Source organism: Bombina bombina, chromosome 6, assembly GCF_027579735.1.
Source record: "Bombina bombina isolate aBomBom1 chromosome 6, aBomBom1.pri, whole genome shotgun sequence".
Taxonomy (NCBI): domain Eukaryota; kingdom Metazoa; phylum Chordata; class Amphibia; order Anura; family Bombinatoridae; genus Bombina; species Bombina bombina.
The window spans coordinates 317,213,645-317,230,245 of record NC_069504.1 but is presented as its reverse complement, the minus strand read 5'-3'; the positions used below and the strand labels follow the sequence as shown (position 1 = coordinate 317,230,245).

The following is a 16,601-nucleotide window of genomic DNA, read 5'->3' as shown; positions in this document are numbered from 1 at the left end:
TACTGCTATTATAAAAATATCATCTTGTATAGTTAGCCCCTTTATGTATAATACTAATGCGGGAAAATTGATCTAGTACTATATCATAATGGGGGGTAATCACAAAAAGGGCAGAATTTAAAATAAAATAGTATAGTAGTAGCTAGTAAAGTATATTTATTACCAGTTTATAAAGCAGATATCCCAACTTCCCTGCACTCTGCAGTAAAGTCCTTAATTCGGACCTTAAATGGACAGTTTATTTAAAAGAATTCTCCCCTTAAATTTGTTCCAATGATCCACTTTACCTGCTGGGTTTTATTAAATTGTTTACAAGTATTTCCTTTACCCTTATATTGGCATTTGAAATGGTTGAATTAGCCTGTGGTATCCCCACCTATTATGAAAGTTTTTGGCCTTTGGGCCAAGCTATAAATAAGCTGTGTAAACACAGCCAGCAGAAGAAATTACACTCTCAGTGGGGTATAGAAGAGATAAGGTAATAAAATGTTAATTTTCTATTATTCTCTCCAAGTATTGGTTATTGGTTTACGGACAGATATAAGATAAAGAAGCAGGTATATGTACACAATGTAATAAAGTAATGAGATCTGATTATACCTACAAGCTCAACCCATTTTATTAGGTTGTGGCTTCAAAACACAAAATCAGCTAATTTATATACACAAATAAGCCTTAAAAAGCAAATTCTCGAGGGGGGCGGAGCCAACAGCCAAGCAGAGAAGACATGCTACAGAGAGCTCCTGCAGAGACTTATTTAATATAAGATCTATTCTCTGCAATTTGCCCTAAAACTAACCCAAAACAAGCAAGACTGCCTTTACATTATTAGTAGACCGCTTCACTTTATTTTTATACCTGCTTTTCCCCCTGACCGACATTGACAGCTAGGAAACACCCAGGTCTATGCAGCCTACTAAAGCTATGGCGTCAGATATGGAGGAAGTCTCTTCAGCTATTCATGGGACTATGCGGGAGCTCGCTTTACAATTATCAGACGGGTTTTGAGGACTTATCAGTCAGCCTAAGGTCTATTATGGAACAACAAGTAATCCCGACGCAAGACAGGCTGGATAATACTAAACTCCCGACTCGCAAGGAACAACTCCTTCTACGAGAGGAACAGATAGTGGAGACTACGGCAGATCTTATTGCTGGAACATCCAGTATCTCTATGGAACGCACTCTATTCTACAACGGCTCTGTTCTTGAGGATAGGAACGGCCCCATGGGGCCGAAAGCTACGCACCTGATTCCACAGAGGGAGCCCCTCGCGGGAATTAGACAGCTTGGCACATCTCTTATGATCTGGACCCAGAAGGAGCCCTTGCCGCCAACCTACAGCCTCGCAATCAGCAACACTACACATAAGATTATGAGAACAATCCTCACGGAGTCCTTTAGTGGCATTGAGGTCCCACAGGGCTACAACCGCTCCATTTATTGTGGAATACTCACCCTGGGGGTCGCAGACTGTCTGGTCATCTGCCTCCACATAAGAGTAAATCAGGATTGTACTTCTTCACGCCAGCATGGCATGCTCAATTCAAGTTGCCATCTGGGTTTCATAGGATAGAAACCATACATCGCATTGATCTGTTGAGAGGCCCTTTTGATCCGGGAGGCTGCTTTCATTACTTATTGGCTTGCTCTACATAGCTTAACTGAGGGACTCTAACACAGTCAGACTGCTTATCATATTACAGTCAGCTGGCATTCTGACGGACGCCGTTCGATGCTGCACACGGGGGGTTTTGCCACTTGGTCCTACAAAACGATTACAACTCAATATGGAACCCAGAAGGACACGTTCTTACTGTGTCTTACTGACCATTCTCACTCTAATAATGGGCTAGGCGGAGACTGTTACTCATTTTAGCTATATGGTCCCATTCAGGCCTAAAGTTGTACTACCATCTGAAGTCGAGAGGCCTTACTAATACCTGGTGTTTTAGGTTACATTGTTTATTTAGATTTGTTCTTTTTTATTCACCAGGTTTGCGATGCTGAGCTATTGTAACCCAGGTTCTGGTTACATGTTATAGAAATTGCTCTTACTAATGCTAACAATGGTATATAGTTGTAGTGTTTGGAAATACAGGTGATTTAGAAATATATCTGACACAGAGTCCAATTATACAGCAACTAACTACACACTTTATTTCCTGGTTCCTCACTGTAACAACACTGTCCCCGCCCCTGCTTCTTTGCAACAATTATATACATTTACAAGTCAGAGCACAAACTAGGAAGAAAGCATTATATATTATAATATCACAACAGACATCATGATAGTCATACATTGCTTTGATATGTCTGTATTTGTTGAAACAACGCTGCCTGTTGCCTATGATTATAAAACACCATATTTATATTATACCTACAAATTCTGTAGCTTTTGATATGTCACGAGGTAGTTGGTGCATACACAGGTACCTCCCTAATGGGATTATTTACTCTTTTACAAGCTTTGCTAAGAACTTCAGAAGCCCATGCCTTTCACTATCTTAGTATTATTAAATGTTTGCCTGTTTAAAATGTATTGAATGGTTCTCTGCCTTCATAAATGGTGTGCAGTTCTGGCTGTTTCTATTGGAATTGTTATTTGTGTATTTTCTTCCATTAACCAATTGCAACGGTTTGTTCTTCTGTTCTTCGTTTGTACCAGCACTCTAAAGGGGACCAATTTAGCTCTGACTTAAAGAGAGAGTCTACTTGAATTTTTTATTGTTTAAAAACATAGATATTGCCTTTATTCCTCATTCCCCATTTTAGCTTAACCTACACAGTAATATGAATACACTTTTTACCACTGTGATTACCTTATTTCAGTTCTTTTGACTAATTGGCATTTTAGCCAATCAGTGCAGACCCATAAATAAGTCCATGGGAGTGAGCACTGTTATCTATATGGCACACGTGAGCTAGAAGTGTCTAACTATGAAATATCTGTCAAAATGCATTGAAATGACAGGGGGCCTTCAACTGCTTAGAAATCAGCTTGAGCCTTCCTATGTTTAGCTTTCAACAAAGAAAATCCAGAAAACAAAGCAAATTTGATGATAAAAGTACATTGGAAAGCTGTTTAAAATTGCATGCCCTATCTGAATCATGAAAGTTCAATTTTAAATTGACTGTCCCTTTAACTAATTTGCCATCATCTGTAGGTTTGCATTTTTTTGCTAGTTGCTTTTGGAGTTTGTCACCTTTAGTTCATATGCTGTGTCAATTATGAAACTGGGGGGTTTGTTTGCAATCTATTTTTTGATAATTATCAGCATATTAAAGCCAATGTTAACACAATCACAATCAGTCACTGTTATTGTTTATTAAAAGTACTTTTTTCATTATTGTTTAGGTGAAAAAATTGGCCCATACTTAACGTATGCCAGTCCTGTTTGTCTGATCACAATCCAAATTCCCAAAACAACACATTTATGGGCCATTTTCACTTATTGAATTCAACAGTTAAAACCACTTGATCAACTCCAGACCACACATTTCGACTTATTATGAGAACCCAAAAGTTTTCAAATGTAACAATGGTTTTGTGCATGTGCAAAACACACTGAAATTATTCCCATTATATTGGATGACAACATCACCAAACAGATTTGTATTATAATTCAATGATTTATCGTTCTTTCTAATTATTTAACACTAAGGCCCCAATTTATCAAAGGTCTTACGGACCTGATCCGACACTGCGGATCAGGTCCGCAAGACCTCGCTAAATACGGAGCGCAATAAGCTCTCCGCATTTAACATTGCACCAGCAGCTCACAAGAGCTGCTGGTGCAATGCCACCCCCTAGGGAGGTGTCAATCAACCCGATCGTATTCGATCAGGTTGATTTCCGGCGATTCCTGTCCGCCTGCTCAGAGCAGATGGACAGGGTTATGGAGCAGCGGTCTTTAGACCGCTGCTTCATAACTTGTGTTTCTGGCAAGTCTGAAGACTCGCCAGAAACACGCCCCTTCAAGCTCCATACGGAGCTTGATAAATATGGGCCTAAAAATGTATAGTTTTCCAATTCAGAACCAAATTACAAGTTGCATGCTATTTAGCGCTTTCGCTCGAGGGCAAACACAGATGGAAGTAAACTTATGTGTGCTAACCCGTTCAAAGTAAATGGTGTTTGAATGAACGAAAGCTGGTGCACACTAATTTCAGGCTATCTTGACCATGCTAACTTCTTCCTCCCATAGACTTTAATGCGGCACACTGCTGAAAAAACCCTTACACTTATCGCTTGCACGCTTACCTGACACCGCGTTAGACTAAGTTCACTCAATTCAACGTGAGTTCTTCATACTTTACATTCAAATGTTCTTCACATAGAAGAAAATATTCTTTGTTTTTAAATACATATTTCTATATAACCCAGTATTGGAAGTGCACATTGCAGGCTGCAATACTAATCTGGCTAGATTTGTCTGTAAATAGCAGAGATGATATAATGACATACTACGGAGCAATACCAGTTTTGCTAACAAAATGACTGGCTAGCTGTGGCTGATGCAGTAAGTCCAGATTGGGTTCTCCAAATAAGATATGTGGTGGGGGGGATCTGACTATTAAATTAATTGCAGAAAACAAGGTGTTCATAATGTATACTACATTGCTATTGGTGGTGATTCACCTACTTGCTTTATTCTCATTCTATCTTTCCCATATCAAGCACCTTACCCATTCAGTTCCTTCGTGTAATTCGGCTTTGGTATGGACCTATCTGTTAGGAACGTTACTTATTGTACTGTCATTATAGAATGTAAAAAAACAAGAGCACGTATTCTTAAAAAATATCAAATCTTTCATGTTTAGAGTGAAAGTTCCCTCCATTGTAGAATTTACTGGTCTCCTTTATTTTATACTTTCAACATGCCTATTAAAGAGCTGTATACCTCTGAATGTGAAGACATCCTGATTTTAAAGGCAGGGAAATCTGCTTATGTTTTTAAACCAAATGTTTCCATTTTAGATTTCCAAATCTTAATTATGTTATGTCTCTGTCAGCTCGCTCTGCCAAGCTATTTACAAAAGAAATGGTTTATAAAACATCGGCACAATGTACTAACCAGTGGATGCTGCTTTTCAGCCCTCACAGGGCAGCCTTTCTTATGCGAGCCTGCTTTCCACAATTAAGAAGCATTGGTCATATGAGTGTTGCGTCTTAACCTCTCCGTCACTTCTGAGACCGCAGAGATAAAAAAAAAAAACTGTCCATTTAATGTGAATGACAGACCCTTCTCTCACATGATTGGATGTGCAACAGCATGGGCGATGTTGCATGAGCACATCCTTGTGCAATGGTACATGCGGACGGCGGATGTAAAGTGTCCGCTGCTAGTTTGCCATGAAGGCAGGTAGACAGGCTCTCTTGTCAGGAGCCTTGTCTGTCTGCATTTTAAGAAATGGGCCCCAATGTGTTTCTTGTCACTTTTGTCTTAATATATTTAAACTTGTTTTTTGTAGGGGTTTTTAAGTATTGTTTTATAGATTTAATTAAACTGTTACTTTTGCCTAAGGCTCTTGCTATAAAGTGTTAGAAAAATATAAATGTCCTATATTTCCTTCTAGGTCAGTGTTCTGTGTTATCAGAACTAAGTATCATCACATTTGATGGAAATAACATTGCACTATACAATGCAGCACCATATATTTTAGTCAGGCTTCCAAAAGAAACTATTGTAGCCCATATTGAAAAATGCCCTCCAAGTCTGGTAAGTTTTTGTTTTCTTTTACTCTTTACAGTAAATCTGTTTTCTCCCACAGTGCATTGTATACATTATCACACAGAATAAAGTAAAGGTGAATAATCAGTCAAGTATGTATTTGTTACCATTAACATATTTTCCAGAATACACAAACAAAAAAATGTTTTTTTTAATGATTAATAATTAATGCCACTAAATTGCAGTCTATGCTTAGCTAGCTATGTATAAAGAAACATGTGTGACCAGGTTGGGCACCTTTATTGAATTATATTTATCTTTAGAATCATGTCAAACTGACCCAAAGAACAGGGAGATAAGAAAACTCAAAAGATTTAGGCCTAGATTTAGAGTTCGGCGGTAAAAGGGCTGTTAACGCTCCGCGGGCTTTTTTCTGGCCGCACCATAAATTTAACTCTGGTATCGAGAGTTAAAACAAATGCTGCGTTAGGCTCCAAAAAAGGAGCGTAGAGCATTTTTACCGCAAATGCAACTCTCGATACCAGAGCTGCTTACGGACGCGGCCGGCATCAAAAACGTGCTTGTGCACGATTCTCCCATAGGAAACAATGGGGCTGTTTGAGCTAAAAAAAAACCTAACACCTGCAAAAAAGCAGCGTTCAGCTCCTAACGCAGCCCCATTGTTTCCTATGGGGAAACACTTCCTACGTCTGCACCTAACACTCTAACATGTACCCCGAGTCTAAACACCCCTAACCTTACACTTATTAACCCCTAATCTGCCGCCCCCGCTATCGCTGACCCCTGCATATTTTTTTTAACCCCTAATCTGCCGCTCCGTAAACCGCCGCCACCTACGTTATCCCTATGTACCCCTAATCTGCTGCCCTAACATCGCCGACCCCTATGTTATATTTATTAACCCCTAATCTGCCCCCCACAACGTCGCCGACACCTACCTACACTTATTAACCCCTAATCTGCCGAGCGGACCTGAGCGCTACTATAATAAAGTTATTAACCCCTAATCCGCCTCACTAACCCTATCATAAATAGTATTAACCCCTAATCTGCCCTCCCTAACATCGCCGACACCTAACTTCAATTATTAACCCCTAAACTTCCGATCGGAGCTCACCGCTATTCTAATAAATGTATTAACCCCTAAAGCTAAGTCTAACCCTAACACTAACACCCCCCTAAGTTAAATATAATTTTTATCTAACGAAATAAATTAACTCTTATTAAATAACTTTTTCCTATTTAAAGCTAAATACTTACCTGTAAAATAAATCCTAATATAGCTACAATATAAATTATAATTATATTATAGCTATTTTAGGATTAATATTTATTTTACAGGCAACTTTGTAATTATTTTAACCAGGTACAATAGCTATTAAATAGTTAAGAACTATTTAATAGTTACCTAGTTAAAATAATTACAAAATTACCTGTAAAATAAATCCTAACCTAAGTTATAATTAAACCTAACACTACCCTATCAATAAAATAATTAAATAAACTACCTACAATTACCTACAATTAACCTAACACTACACTATCAATAAATAAATTAAACACAATTCCTACAAATAAATACAATTAAATAAACTAGCTAAAGTACAAAAAATAAAAAAGAACTAAGTTACAGAAAATAAAAAAATATTTACAAACATAAGAAAAATATTACAACAATTTTAAACTAATTACACCTACTCTAAGCCCCCTAATAAAATAACAAATTGGCTGTTCCGATCAGCCAATAGAATGCGAGCTCAATCTGATTGGCTGATTGGATCGGCCAATCGGATTGAACTTGATTCTGATTGGCTGATTCCATCAGCCAATCAGAAAATTCCTACCTTAATTCCGATTGGCTGATAGAATCCTATCAGCCAATCGGAATTCGAGGGACGCCATCTTGGATGACGTCCCTTAAAGGAACCGTCATTAGTCGGGAGACATCGGAAGAAGAGGATGGATCCGCGTCGCCTGCTTCAAGATGGACCCGCTCCGCACCGGATGGAAGAAGATCGAAGATGCCGCTTGGAGAAGATGTTTGCCGGTCCGGATGTCCTCTTCTTGCCGGATAGGAGGAAGACTTTGGAGCACCGGATTATGGATCGCCAACCCCCGCTTGGGTTGGATGAAGATCTTGGAGCCAGGACGGATCGGTGATACCTGGATGGTGAAGACAAGGTAGGAAGATCTTCAGGGGCTTAGTGTTAGGTTTATTTAAGGGGGGTTTGGGTTAGATTAGGGGTATGTGGGTGGTGGGTTGTAATGTTGGGGGGGGGGTATTGTATGTTTTTTTTTACAGGCAAAAGAGCTGAAATTCTTGGGGCATGCCCCGCAAAGGGCCCTGTTCAGGGCTGGTAAGGTAAAAGAGCTTGTAACTTTTTTAATTTAGAATAGGGTAGGGAATTTTTTATTTTGGGGGGCTTTGTTATTTTATTAGGGGGCTTAGAGTAGGTGTAATTAGTTTAAAATTGTTGTAATATTTTTCTTATGTTTGTAAATATTTTTTTATTTTCTGTAACTTAGTTCTTTTTTATTTTTTGTACTTTAGCTAGTTTATTTAATTGTATTTATTTGTAGGAATTGTGTTTAATTAATTTATTGATAGTGTAGTGTTAGGTTAATTGTAGGTAATTGTAGGTAGTTTATTTAATTATTTTATTGATAGGGTAGTGTTAGGTTTAATTATATCTTAGGTTAGGATTTATTTTACAGGTAATTTTGTTATTATTTTAACTAGGTAACTATTAAATAGTTCTTAACTATTTAATAGCTATTGTACCTGGTTAAAATAATTACAAAGTTACCTGTAAAATAAATATTAATCCTAAAATAGCTATAATATAATTATAATTTATATTGTAGCTATATTATGATTTATTTTACAGGTAAGTATTTAGCTTTAAATAGGAATCATTTATTTAATAAGAGTTAATTTATTTCGTTAGATAAAAATTATATTTAATTTAGGGGGGTGTTAGTGTTAGGGTTAGACTTAGCTTTAGGGGTTAATACATTTATTAGAATAGCGGTGAGCTCCGGTCGGCAGATTAGGGGTTAATAATTGAAGTTAGGTGTCGGCGATGTTAGGGAGGGCAGATTAGGGGTTAATACTATTTATGATAGGGTTAGTGAGGCGGATTAGGGGTTAATAACTTTATTATAGTAGCGCTCAGGTCCGCTCGGCAGATTAGGGGTTAATAAGTGTAGGCAGGTGTCGGCGACGTTGAGGGGGCAGATTAGGGGTTAATAAATATAATATAGGGGTCGGCGGTGTTAGGGGTAGCAGATTAGGGGTACATAGGGATAACGTAGGTGGCGGCGATTTGCGGTCGGAAGATTAGGGGTTAATTATTTTAAGTAGCTTGCGGCGACGTTGTGGGGGGCAAGTTAGGGGTTAAGAAATATAATATAGGGGTCGGCGGTGTTAGGGGCAGCAGATTAGGGGTACATAAGTATAACGTAGGTGGCGGTCGGCAGATTAGGGGTTAAAAATTTTAATCGAGTGGCGGCGATGTGGGGGGACCTCGGTTTAGGGGTACATAGGTAGTTTATGGGTGTTAGTGTACTTTAGGGTACAGTAGTTAAGAGCTTTATAAACCGGCGTTAGCCAGAAAGCTCTTAACTCCTGCTATTTTCAGGCGGCTGGAATCTTGTCGTTAGAGCTCTAACGCTCACTGCAGAAACGACTCTAAATACCAGCGTTAGAAAGATCCCATTGAAAAGATAGGCTACGCAAATGGCGTAGGGGGATCTGCGGTATGGAAAAGTCGCGGCTGAAAAGTGAGCGTTAGACCCTTTCCTGACTGACTCTAAATACCAGCGGGCGGCCAAAACCAGCGTTAGGAGCCTCTAACGCTGGTTTTGACGGCTACCGCCGAACTCTAAATCTAGGCCTTAATTTGTTAACAAAATATATAAATTTTGTATAATTTCCTATATTTTTATCTTCTGAGAGAATCAGGTATCCTAACCCACTAGAGTTTGTGAAGACTATTGTCTGACTTGCTCTCTGTCTCTGCAAATAATCTTGTTCAAAAAGATGGAGAAGGTGTAGAAATTCTTAAGATTCAATGAAAATAACAGCCACACGTTGTAACATGAAAAACTCTTAATACATATTTGATTTCTTTTGTTTTTATTTACAGAGTGTCAACTCAATAAGAAAGCTAGTGAGTATATCATTTTGTCCTTTGTTATTCACTGTCAAGAAAATGTTTCATTCTTTGCATTTTATCAATGTTATTTAAAAACATTTGGTACATAGTGGAAATAGACTAATTTTATGGCTGACTGTCTCTTGTCAGCATCTTTTTACTATTTTGTTTAGTAATCTTATTAATGTTCTTTGGTTGATTCATCTCTGTCATTGCTTTTTAGCACATTCTTTCATGCTGTGAATCCCACACATATCCCAACACTACACTAATTAGTCTTGTGAATGTTTTTGCTTACTAACATAGGTTGGTGCTGGGGGCACATCTGGACTGTGTTTTAAGAAGTTAAATGTAACAACAGCAAATTTTCAAGTAATCATAAACCGTTTAGAAAGGAAGGTGAGTATTTAGCACATAACCATCACAAGGTGTATCACAGATATCTGTAGGACGTAAATGAAAACTCTGTGTACTAATGAAGTATTGCAAACAACATTTCTTTAACTTACATTTTCCATCAGTCGTGAAGTAATCTCTTCCTCACACCCAGCAATCCTACTCTCTTGACCCTATTTTATCATGTTATCTTTTCTCACTCTCCTCCACTCTTTGTCCTTTCCAAACCCACTTCATCATTCGCTTTCTGACAAGTTCACATATTCTTTCTAAACATAGAACATAATCAAAACATCTGTAAATCCTACTGCATTGTCTTATTCTCACCTATCCTTTTATTGTAAACACTGCATGGTCTCCTGTAGAATTTAGTGTAATAAGGGCTGTACTCTTGAATTACTTCAGCTTCTAATAGACACCCTGTGAGTGGATTGTCTTTAGCCACTTTCTTTCCCAACTAGCTCTTTGTTTGTGAAAAGTACCTAGAATTGTAATTAAATCAAAATGAAAATAGACTCTTGATGTAGTATTAGCATAATCAAAATTGTAATAGATACTGATTTGTTTGACTCTGTTGTAATTATAATTGATTATTGCAGAACATTTCAAATCACTGATGTTAAAGGGACACTCAGGTTAAATTAAATTTTCATGATTCAGATACAGCATGTCATTTTAAACAACTTTCCAATTTACTTCCATTAAAAAAAGTGAACAGTCTTTTATATTTACAATTTTGAGTCACCAGATTCTACTGAGCATGTGCAAGAATTCACAGACTATACGTATATGCATTTGTGATTGGCTGATTGCTATCACATGGTACAAGGGGAGTGGAAATATACATAATTTTGAAATTTGTTATAAAAAAATCTACTACGCATTTGAAGTTCAGACTAAGTGCTATTGCATTGTCTCATTATCTTGCATTTGTTGATTATGCAAATCTAATGTGTTGACTGGTCCTTTAATGCTTTATACGATAGGCCTCGTGGTTTACAAAATACCTTATTGAAATGATTGCTTCCCTGTGACCTACCTGTTGTCATTCATTCAGTGCTTGTGCTGTATGTGTCCAACAAGGCTAGTCTTCTGCTATTAATGCTGTTTTCTCCATAGCTCTTCCCTGGAAACATAAATGCTTATGAATTCCAGCAATATCTATAGTGTCCCCTCCCCAAAGTCTACTTCTTCAGTCTCTGATTTTGTATGTCTCAAACTGCTTCCCAGCCATCACTGGCTGCATGTTCTTTTACCACCCAAAATGCTCTATTGCTAAAGGATGACATGCAGGGAATTAGAGAAGTCATTGTGTTTGGGAATCTAGGGAAAGGGTGTTAATTGTAATTTGGGAAAAAAGAAGTTAATTGGGTGTTCAGAGAGTAAGGGGGAAGTAGGGGTGACGTGTGGTTGTGAGGGTTGTGTTTAGGGCAAATTCAGTAGCAGTGTACGGGGGATGAAGCAATTGATTTCTGAGACTCTGAGACTGAGGTCCAGTTAGGCTAGGGTTGAAGCAATAAGGGGTGTGCAATTAAAGCAGGGATCACATTGTGGTTTATGATGTTTGCATCCTTAAATTGTTTTAATTCTTGTTTAATTTTCTTAGCTGTTTGGGGCATTAGAGGATTATCTTGATATTTAGTGAGTACTGCACAATCACTATTATAGATTTTTTCTTCAGTTACGAGTGATCATTATCACCATCCAGAAGAAGCAGTGCATTTTAATGCCAGCAGAAATATGGTGGTCTGGTTACAAAATAGTGATTAAAACAAGGAGCAAGAAAGTTTTTTGTTTTTTTTTAATACCGAGTACTTTTGCATGTTGAATATTCTTATGTGTGTGTGTAGTTTGCTTAAATTGGAGGTGTCACATAAATGTCTAAAATACAAATTTGTCCAAGAGCAAAAATAGTTTCAAACCACTGCTTTAGGTGACATGATGGACTACTGTCTTCTGCTAAATAAAAAAGGTACATGGCGCAATAACTAATTTGCTAGATAAACCTAACCTGGGTTTCTACCCACACAATCGAATGATAATTGTAAACTATGATGTAATTAAGTATGACGTTTAATACATTTACGAATGCAGCATCACTGAACACTCAATCCTGTCACCCTGTGTATTGATCCTTAATTTCAACCATAAAATGTAACAGAACACAGCTAAATACAATTAAAATGTGGGTTTTATCTAAATTAAAATAGTACAACAATCTAATGTGCAAATATATTGACATGACCACTTACAGAATTCACCATGTTTTTGTAATGATGCATATTATGTTATTGTCTTACTATCGTTTTAGGTAGAAGTCAATTTAGTATTGCAGCCTTTGCCATTCTCCAAACAAGGATTGTGCATTCAGGATACTGGTGCAATGTATGTAATTAATACACCAGCAGGGATAAGTATTAAATGGACCCATATGACAGGCATTATTGATATACAATATGGATTACATTCCAACTTGTCTACAAAGACAGAGGGGCTATGTGGTAAGTGACTGTTAGTTCATCCAATATTATATTGGAGTCATACAAATGCTATTTAAATACTAATTTATTTTTTTTGTAATAGGGATAAATAATATAAGTAAAATTTCAATTCACATTTTTTGCTAGCTTCTGGGGATTATGATGCTTTTAAAACTCTTTCAAATGAGACACTAACGTAAGCTTTGTTTCCTCAAGGTATTTGCAATGGAGATCCAAGTGATGACCTGAAAATGCAAAACAGAACAATTATAACCAACAAAGAAGACATTGAAGCTTTTATTAAAAGTTGGGAGATTGAGAAATCAATTGATGTGACCACCAGGCGGCCTGTGAGAAACTGTACTGAGGATAACTGCACTTATTGCATGGAGCTGCTGAACAGAAAAGTGTTTGCGCCTTGTCATAGGAAGGTACATAATGTATAATAAATGGCCCAGAAGTCATATGATGTTATAACAAGCTCTGTTTTATTTTAAGCTCATTAAATGCCATTTTTAAGGAAACCTTTCAAGTTTTTAGCTAACTTTAATCAACAAATTAGATGTATTATACTTTTTGTTAAATACAGACATACAGATAATTCTGTCTTCTTTTATATATGTATGATACTAGTGGAAACACTTTTAATAGTTAAACCTTATCAAAGTTTAAAGCGCAAACCAATATATGTCTTGTGTAGACTTTGGTAATTGCTTCTTATGTAATACTTTAAAAATGAAGACTAAAACACAGTTATTTTACCCAAAGAACTGTTATAATGGCTTCTCACATCCGCAGTTTTATTACAAGGATGGCAAGTTTTTTGTGAAATTTCTGGCTGCCAAATATTGAAGGGACAGAAAAGTTTTTTTTTCTTTCTTTGTTGCATTTAAAAAAAGGCATTTTCAAATGTCTGTTTTTAATGAATTTTACTGTTTTGAGAAAAGTACATTTCTTATTCTTATGTATCTGAAGAAAGTCACTGTCCAGAGCAATCAATTCATATTGCCCACTTGCATTTCATCTTAGCTTCAAAGTTAAGGGAATAGTAGAGTCACATTTTCATGATTCAGGTAGAGCTCATCATTTTAAACAACTTTACAAATTACTTTATTATCAAATGTTCTTCGTTCTCTTGGTATCATTTGTTGAAAAGCATACTTAGGTAGGCTCAGGAGGAGCAGTGGGCTTCTGGGATCTAGTTGCTGATTAGTGGCTACACTTATATGCCTCTTGTTATTGGCTCACCAGATGTGTGCAGCTAGCTCCCTGTAGTGCATTGCTGTTTCTTCAACAAAGGATAAAATGAAACAAAATTGATAATAAAAGTGAAGTAGAAAGTTGTTTAAAACTGTATACTCTGCCTGAATAATGAAAGAAAAGAAACATTGGGTTTAGTGTCCCTTTAAAAAAAACAGGTTCAACTTAAAGGGTCATGAAATATTTTTTAAATACAACTTTTCTGTAGTTTTAATGAAAGTGAACTGCATTTTTATTACACACAATTAAATGTGCATATTTAAATAGTGCTGTTTAGTATACATCTTTTGCTAACAGTCATGGCAGTTTGAAAAGCATTTGACTATGAAGAATAAAAAACAAAACTGCAGTAATTGTAACTTATCTGACACGTGCACAAACGACCTAATCACTTGTTATATAACCTCCAGGTTTCACCTCAAGACTTTTGTGAGAAGATGTGGATAAACAACACGTATTTCTTAAATTATGAATGTGATGCCTTATCTGCTTATGTTGCTCTGTGCAACAAGCACAATATCTGCATTAGATGGAGAACCCGAGATTATTGTTGTAAGTCACCTGATACTCATTTATTACAAAACGTTATTAAACATGGGGTCAGATTACAAGTTGCGCTCTTAATACCACTAATACCACTAAAAGTAAACTTTTAACGCAGGCGGGTTTGCGCATGTATTACAAGTTGAAAATAAAAAGTTAGCGTGCATGCTAACTTCAGGACTTTGGATATTGCGACTATGCTACCTTCTTCTACCCATAGACTTCAATAGATTTAAAATAAAAAACCCAACACATTGCTTGTGCGTTATCCCGAGGCTGCGTCAGACCTACAGCGCTAAAGACGAAGGAAGTTATGAATATTTCACATGCCAATGTTCTTCACATAGAAGAAAATGTTCTTATAAATACATAAATATATATATATATATATACGGTATATACAGGCATACCTCATTTTTATTGCGCTTCACTTTATTGCACTTTGCAAATATTACTCTTTTTTACAAATTGAAGGTTTGTGTCAACCCTGTGTCGAACAAGTCTATCTGCACTTAATAAACTACAGTATAGTATAAATATAACTTTTATATGCACTGGGAAACAAAATAGTGTGACTCACTTTATTGCTATATTCGCTTTATTGCAGTGTGAAGAACATTGGAATGTTAAATATTTACAGTTGAAAACACAATAAAACATAATTAAAATATAACAATTGAATAAATATTATTATTCATGTTTAAGCCCTTAACCCATTTTGACGTATATATATATGTCATGCAGTACTTTGCTTATTGTACTGCACAAAGTATATATACGTCTAAGCTACAGGAAGCTCCAGCAGTCTCGGCTGTTAAGTTACAGCCGAGAGCTGTAGTTCCTAAGCTCATTGAATCTGTCTTCATATGGAACCAGAGCACAATTTGTGCTCTGGTTCCATATGAAGGCAGATGCCAGATCGTTCCAGACTACGGGGGTAGATTGCAGCATCCACTGCTTGTTAAATCTACCCTGTAGTTTCCGGATCGCTGGAAACATAAGATAAGAAGCAGCCGTCGTAAGACCACTGCTCCTTAACTCATCCGTCATTTCTGAGGTGGCGGACAGATACGATCCGGATGATTGACACCCCTGGCCACTAATCTGCATGGGGCAACATTGCACAAGCATTTCACTAGCGGTCGGGTGGACATTTAATAAATCGGCCCCATAGTGTCAACGTCTGTAACGATCATCTGCTGGTGCCGGCTGGAGGTGTGGGAGGGAATCTGGCATTGGTCCAGCGGAGGGGAGAGGGAGGAGGACAGAGTCAGGTGGCTCTACACTACAGAAAAAAAAATAAAGGGACAGGAAGGGATGGGGAGCTACACTACAAAAAGAGGTGGGATGGGGGGTCCCCAACTAACGATCCGGAGGGGGGAGGTGGGGGGGACCACTACACTTCAGAAATGTAAAAAATAAATAGAAATATATATAATACAAGTGGTTTATAGGTACAGACAGCTGCCAGTACCCAAGATGGCGGACATTAGTAAGAGGGGGGAGTGTTAGAGAGCTGTTTGAGAGGGATTAGGGAGGTTGGAGGGTAAGGGGGTATCTTACACTGCAAAAAAATATAAAAATATATAAAAAATTACCTTAGATCTTCATACTGGCAGGTTGTCTGTCATTACCTAAGATGGTGGTGACCAAAGGGGGTGAGGGAGGGAAGAGAGCTGTTTTGGAGGGATCAGGTAGGGATCAAGGGGTGGGAAGTGTCAGATGGGAGGGTAATCTCTACACTAAAGCTAAATTTTAATTTACAAACTACCTGATTAACCCATTCATTGCCGAGAATAATAGAAGTGTGGAGCGCAGCTGCAATTATCAGCCTTCTAATTACCAAAAATCAATGGCAAAGCCATATATGTTTACTATTTCTGAACAAAGGGGATCCCAGAGACACTTTTACAATCATTTGTGGCATGATTGCACAAGTGGTATTTAAATAATTTCAATGAAAAAAACAACGTTTTGGAAAAAGTTAACGATTTTATTTTATATGATCACCTTTGGCAGGGAATCAATACCTTGGGTTGTCTACTTTTAAAAAAATATATATAGTTTTG

General features: G+C 37.3%; 1 protein-coding gene across 1 annotated transcript in view; it reads left to right on the top strand.

Annotated features, from left to right (window-relative positions):
• The window catches only part of OTOGL (otogelin like), a 410,237-nt gene that overhangs the window by 301,097 nt on the left and 92,539 nt on the right, over positions 1-16,601 (top strand). Inside the window, exons 35-40 of the mRNA XM_053719241.1 lie at positions 5,581-5,723; positions 9,845-9,868; positions 10,160-10,252; positions 12,561-12,750; positions 12,946-13,160; positions 14,400-14,541. Of these exons, the coding sequence (XP_053575216.1) occupies positions 5,581-5,723; positions 9,845-9,868; positions 10,160-10,252; positions 12,561-12,750; positions 12,946-13,160; positions 14,400-14,541 (807 nt within the window). The remainder of the gene's footprint in view (positions 1-5,580; positions 5,724-9,844; positions 9,869-10,159; positions 10,253-12,560; positions 12,751-12,945; positions 13,161-14,399; positions 14,542-16,601) is intronic.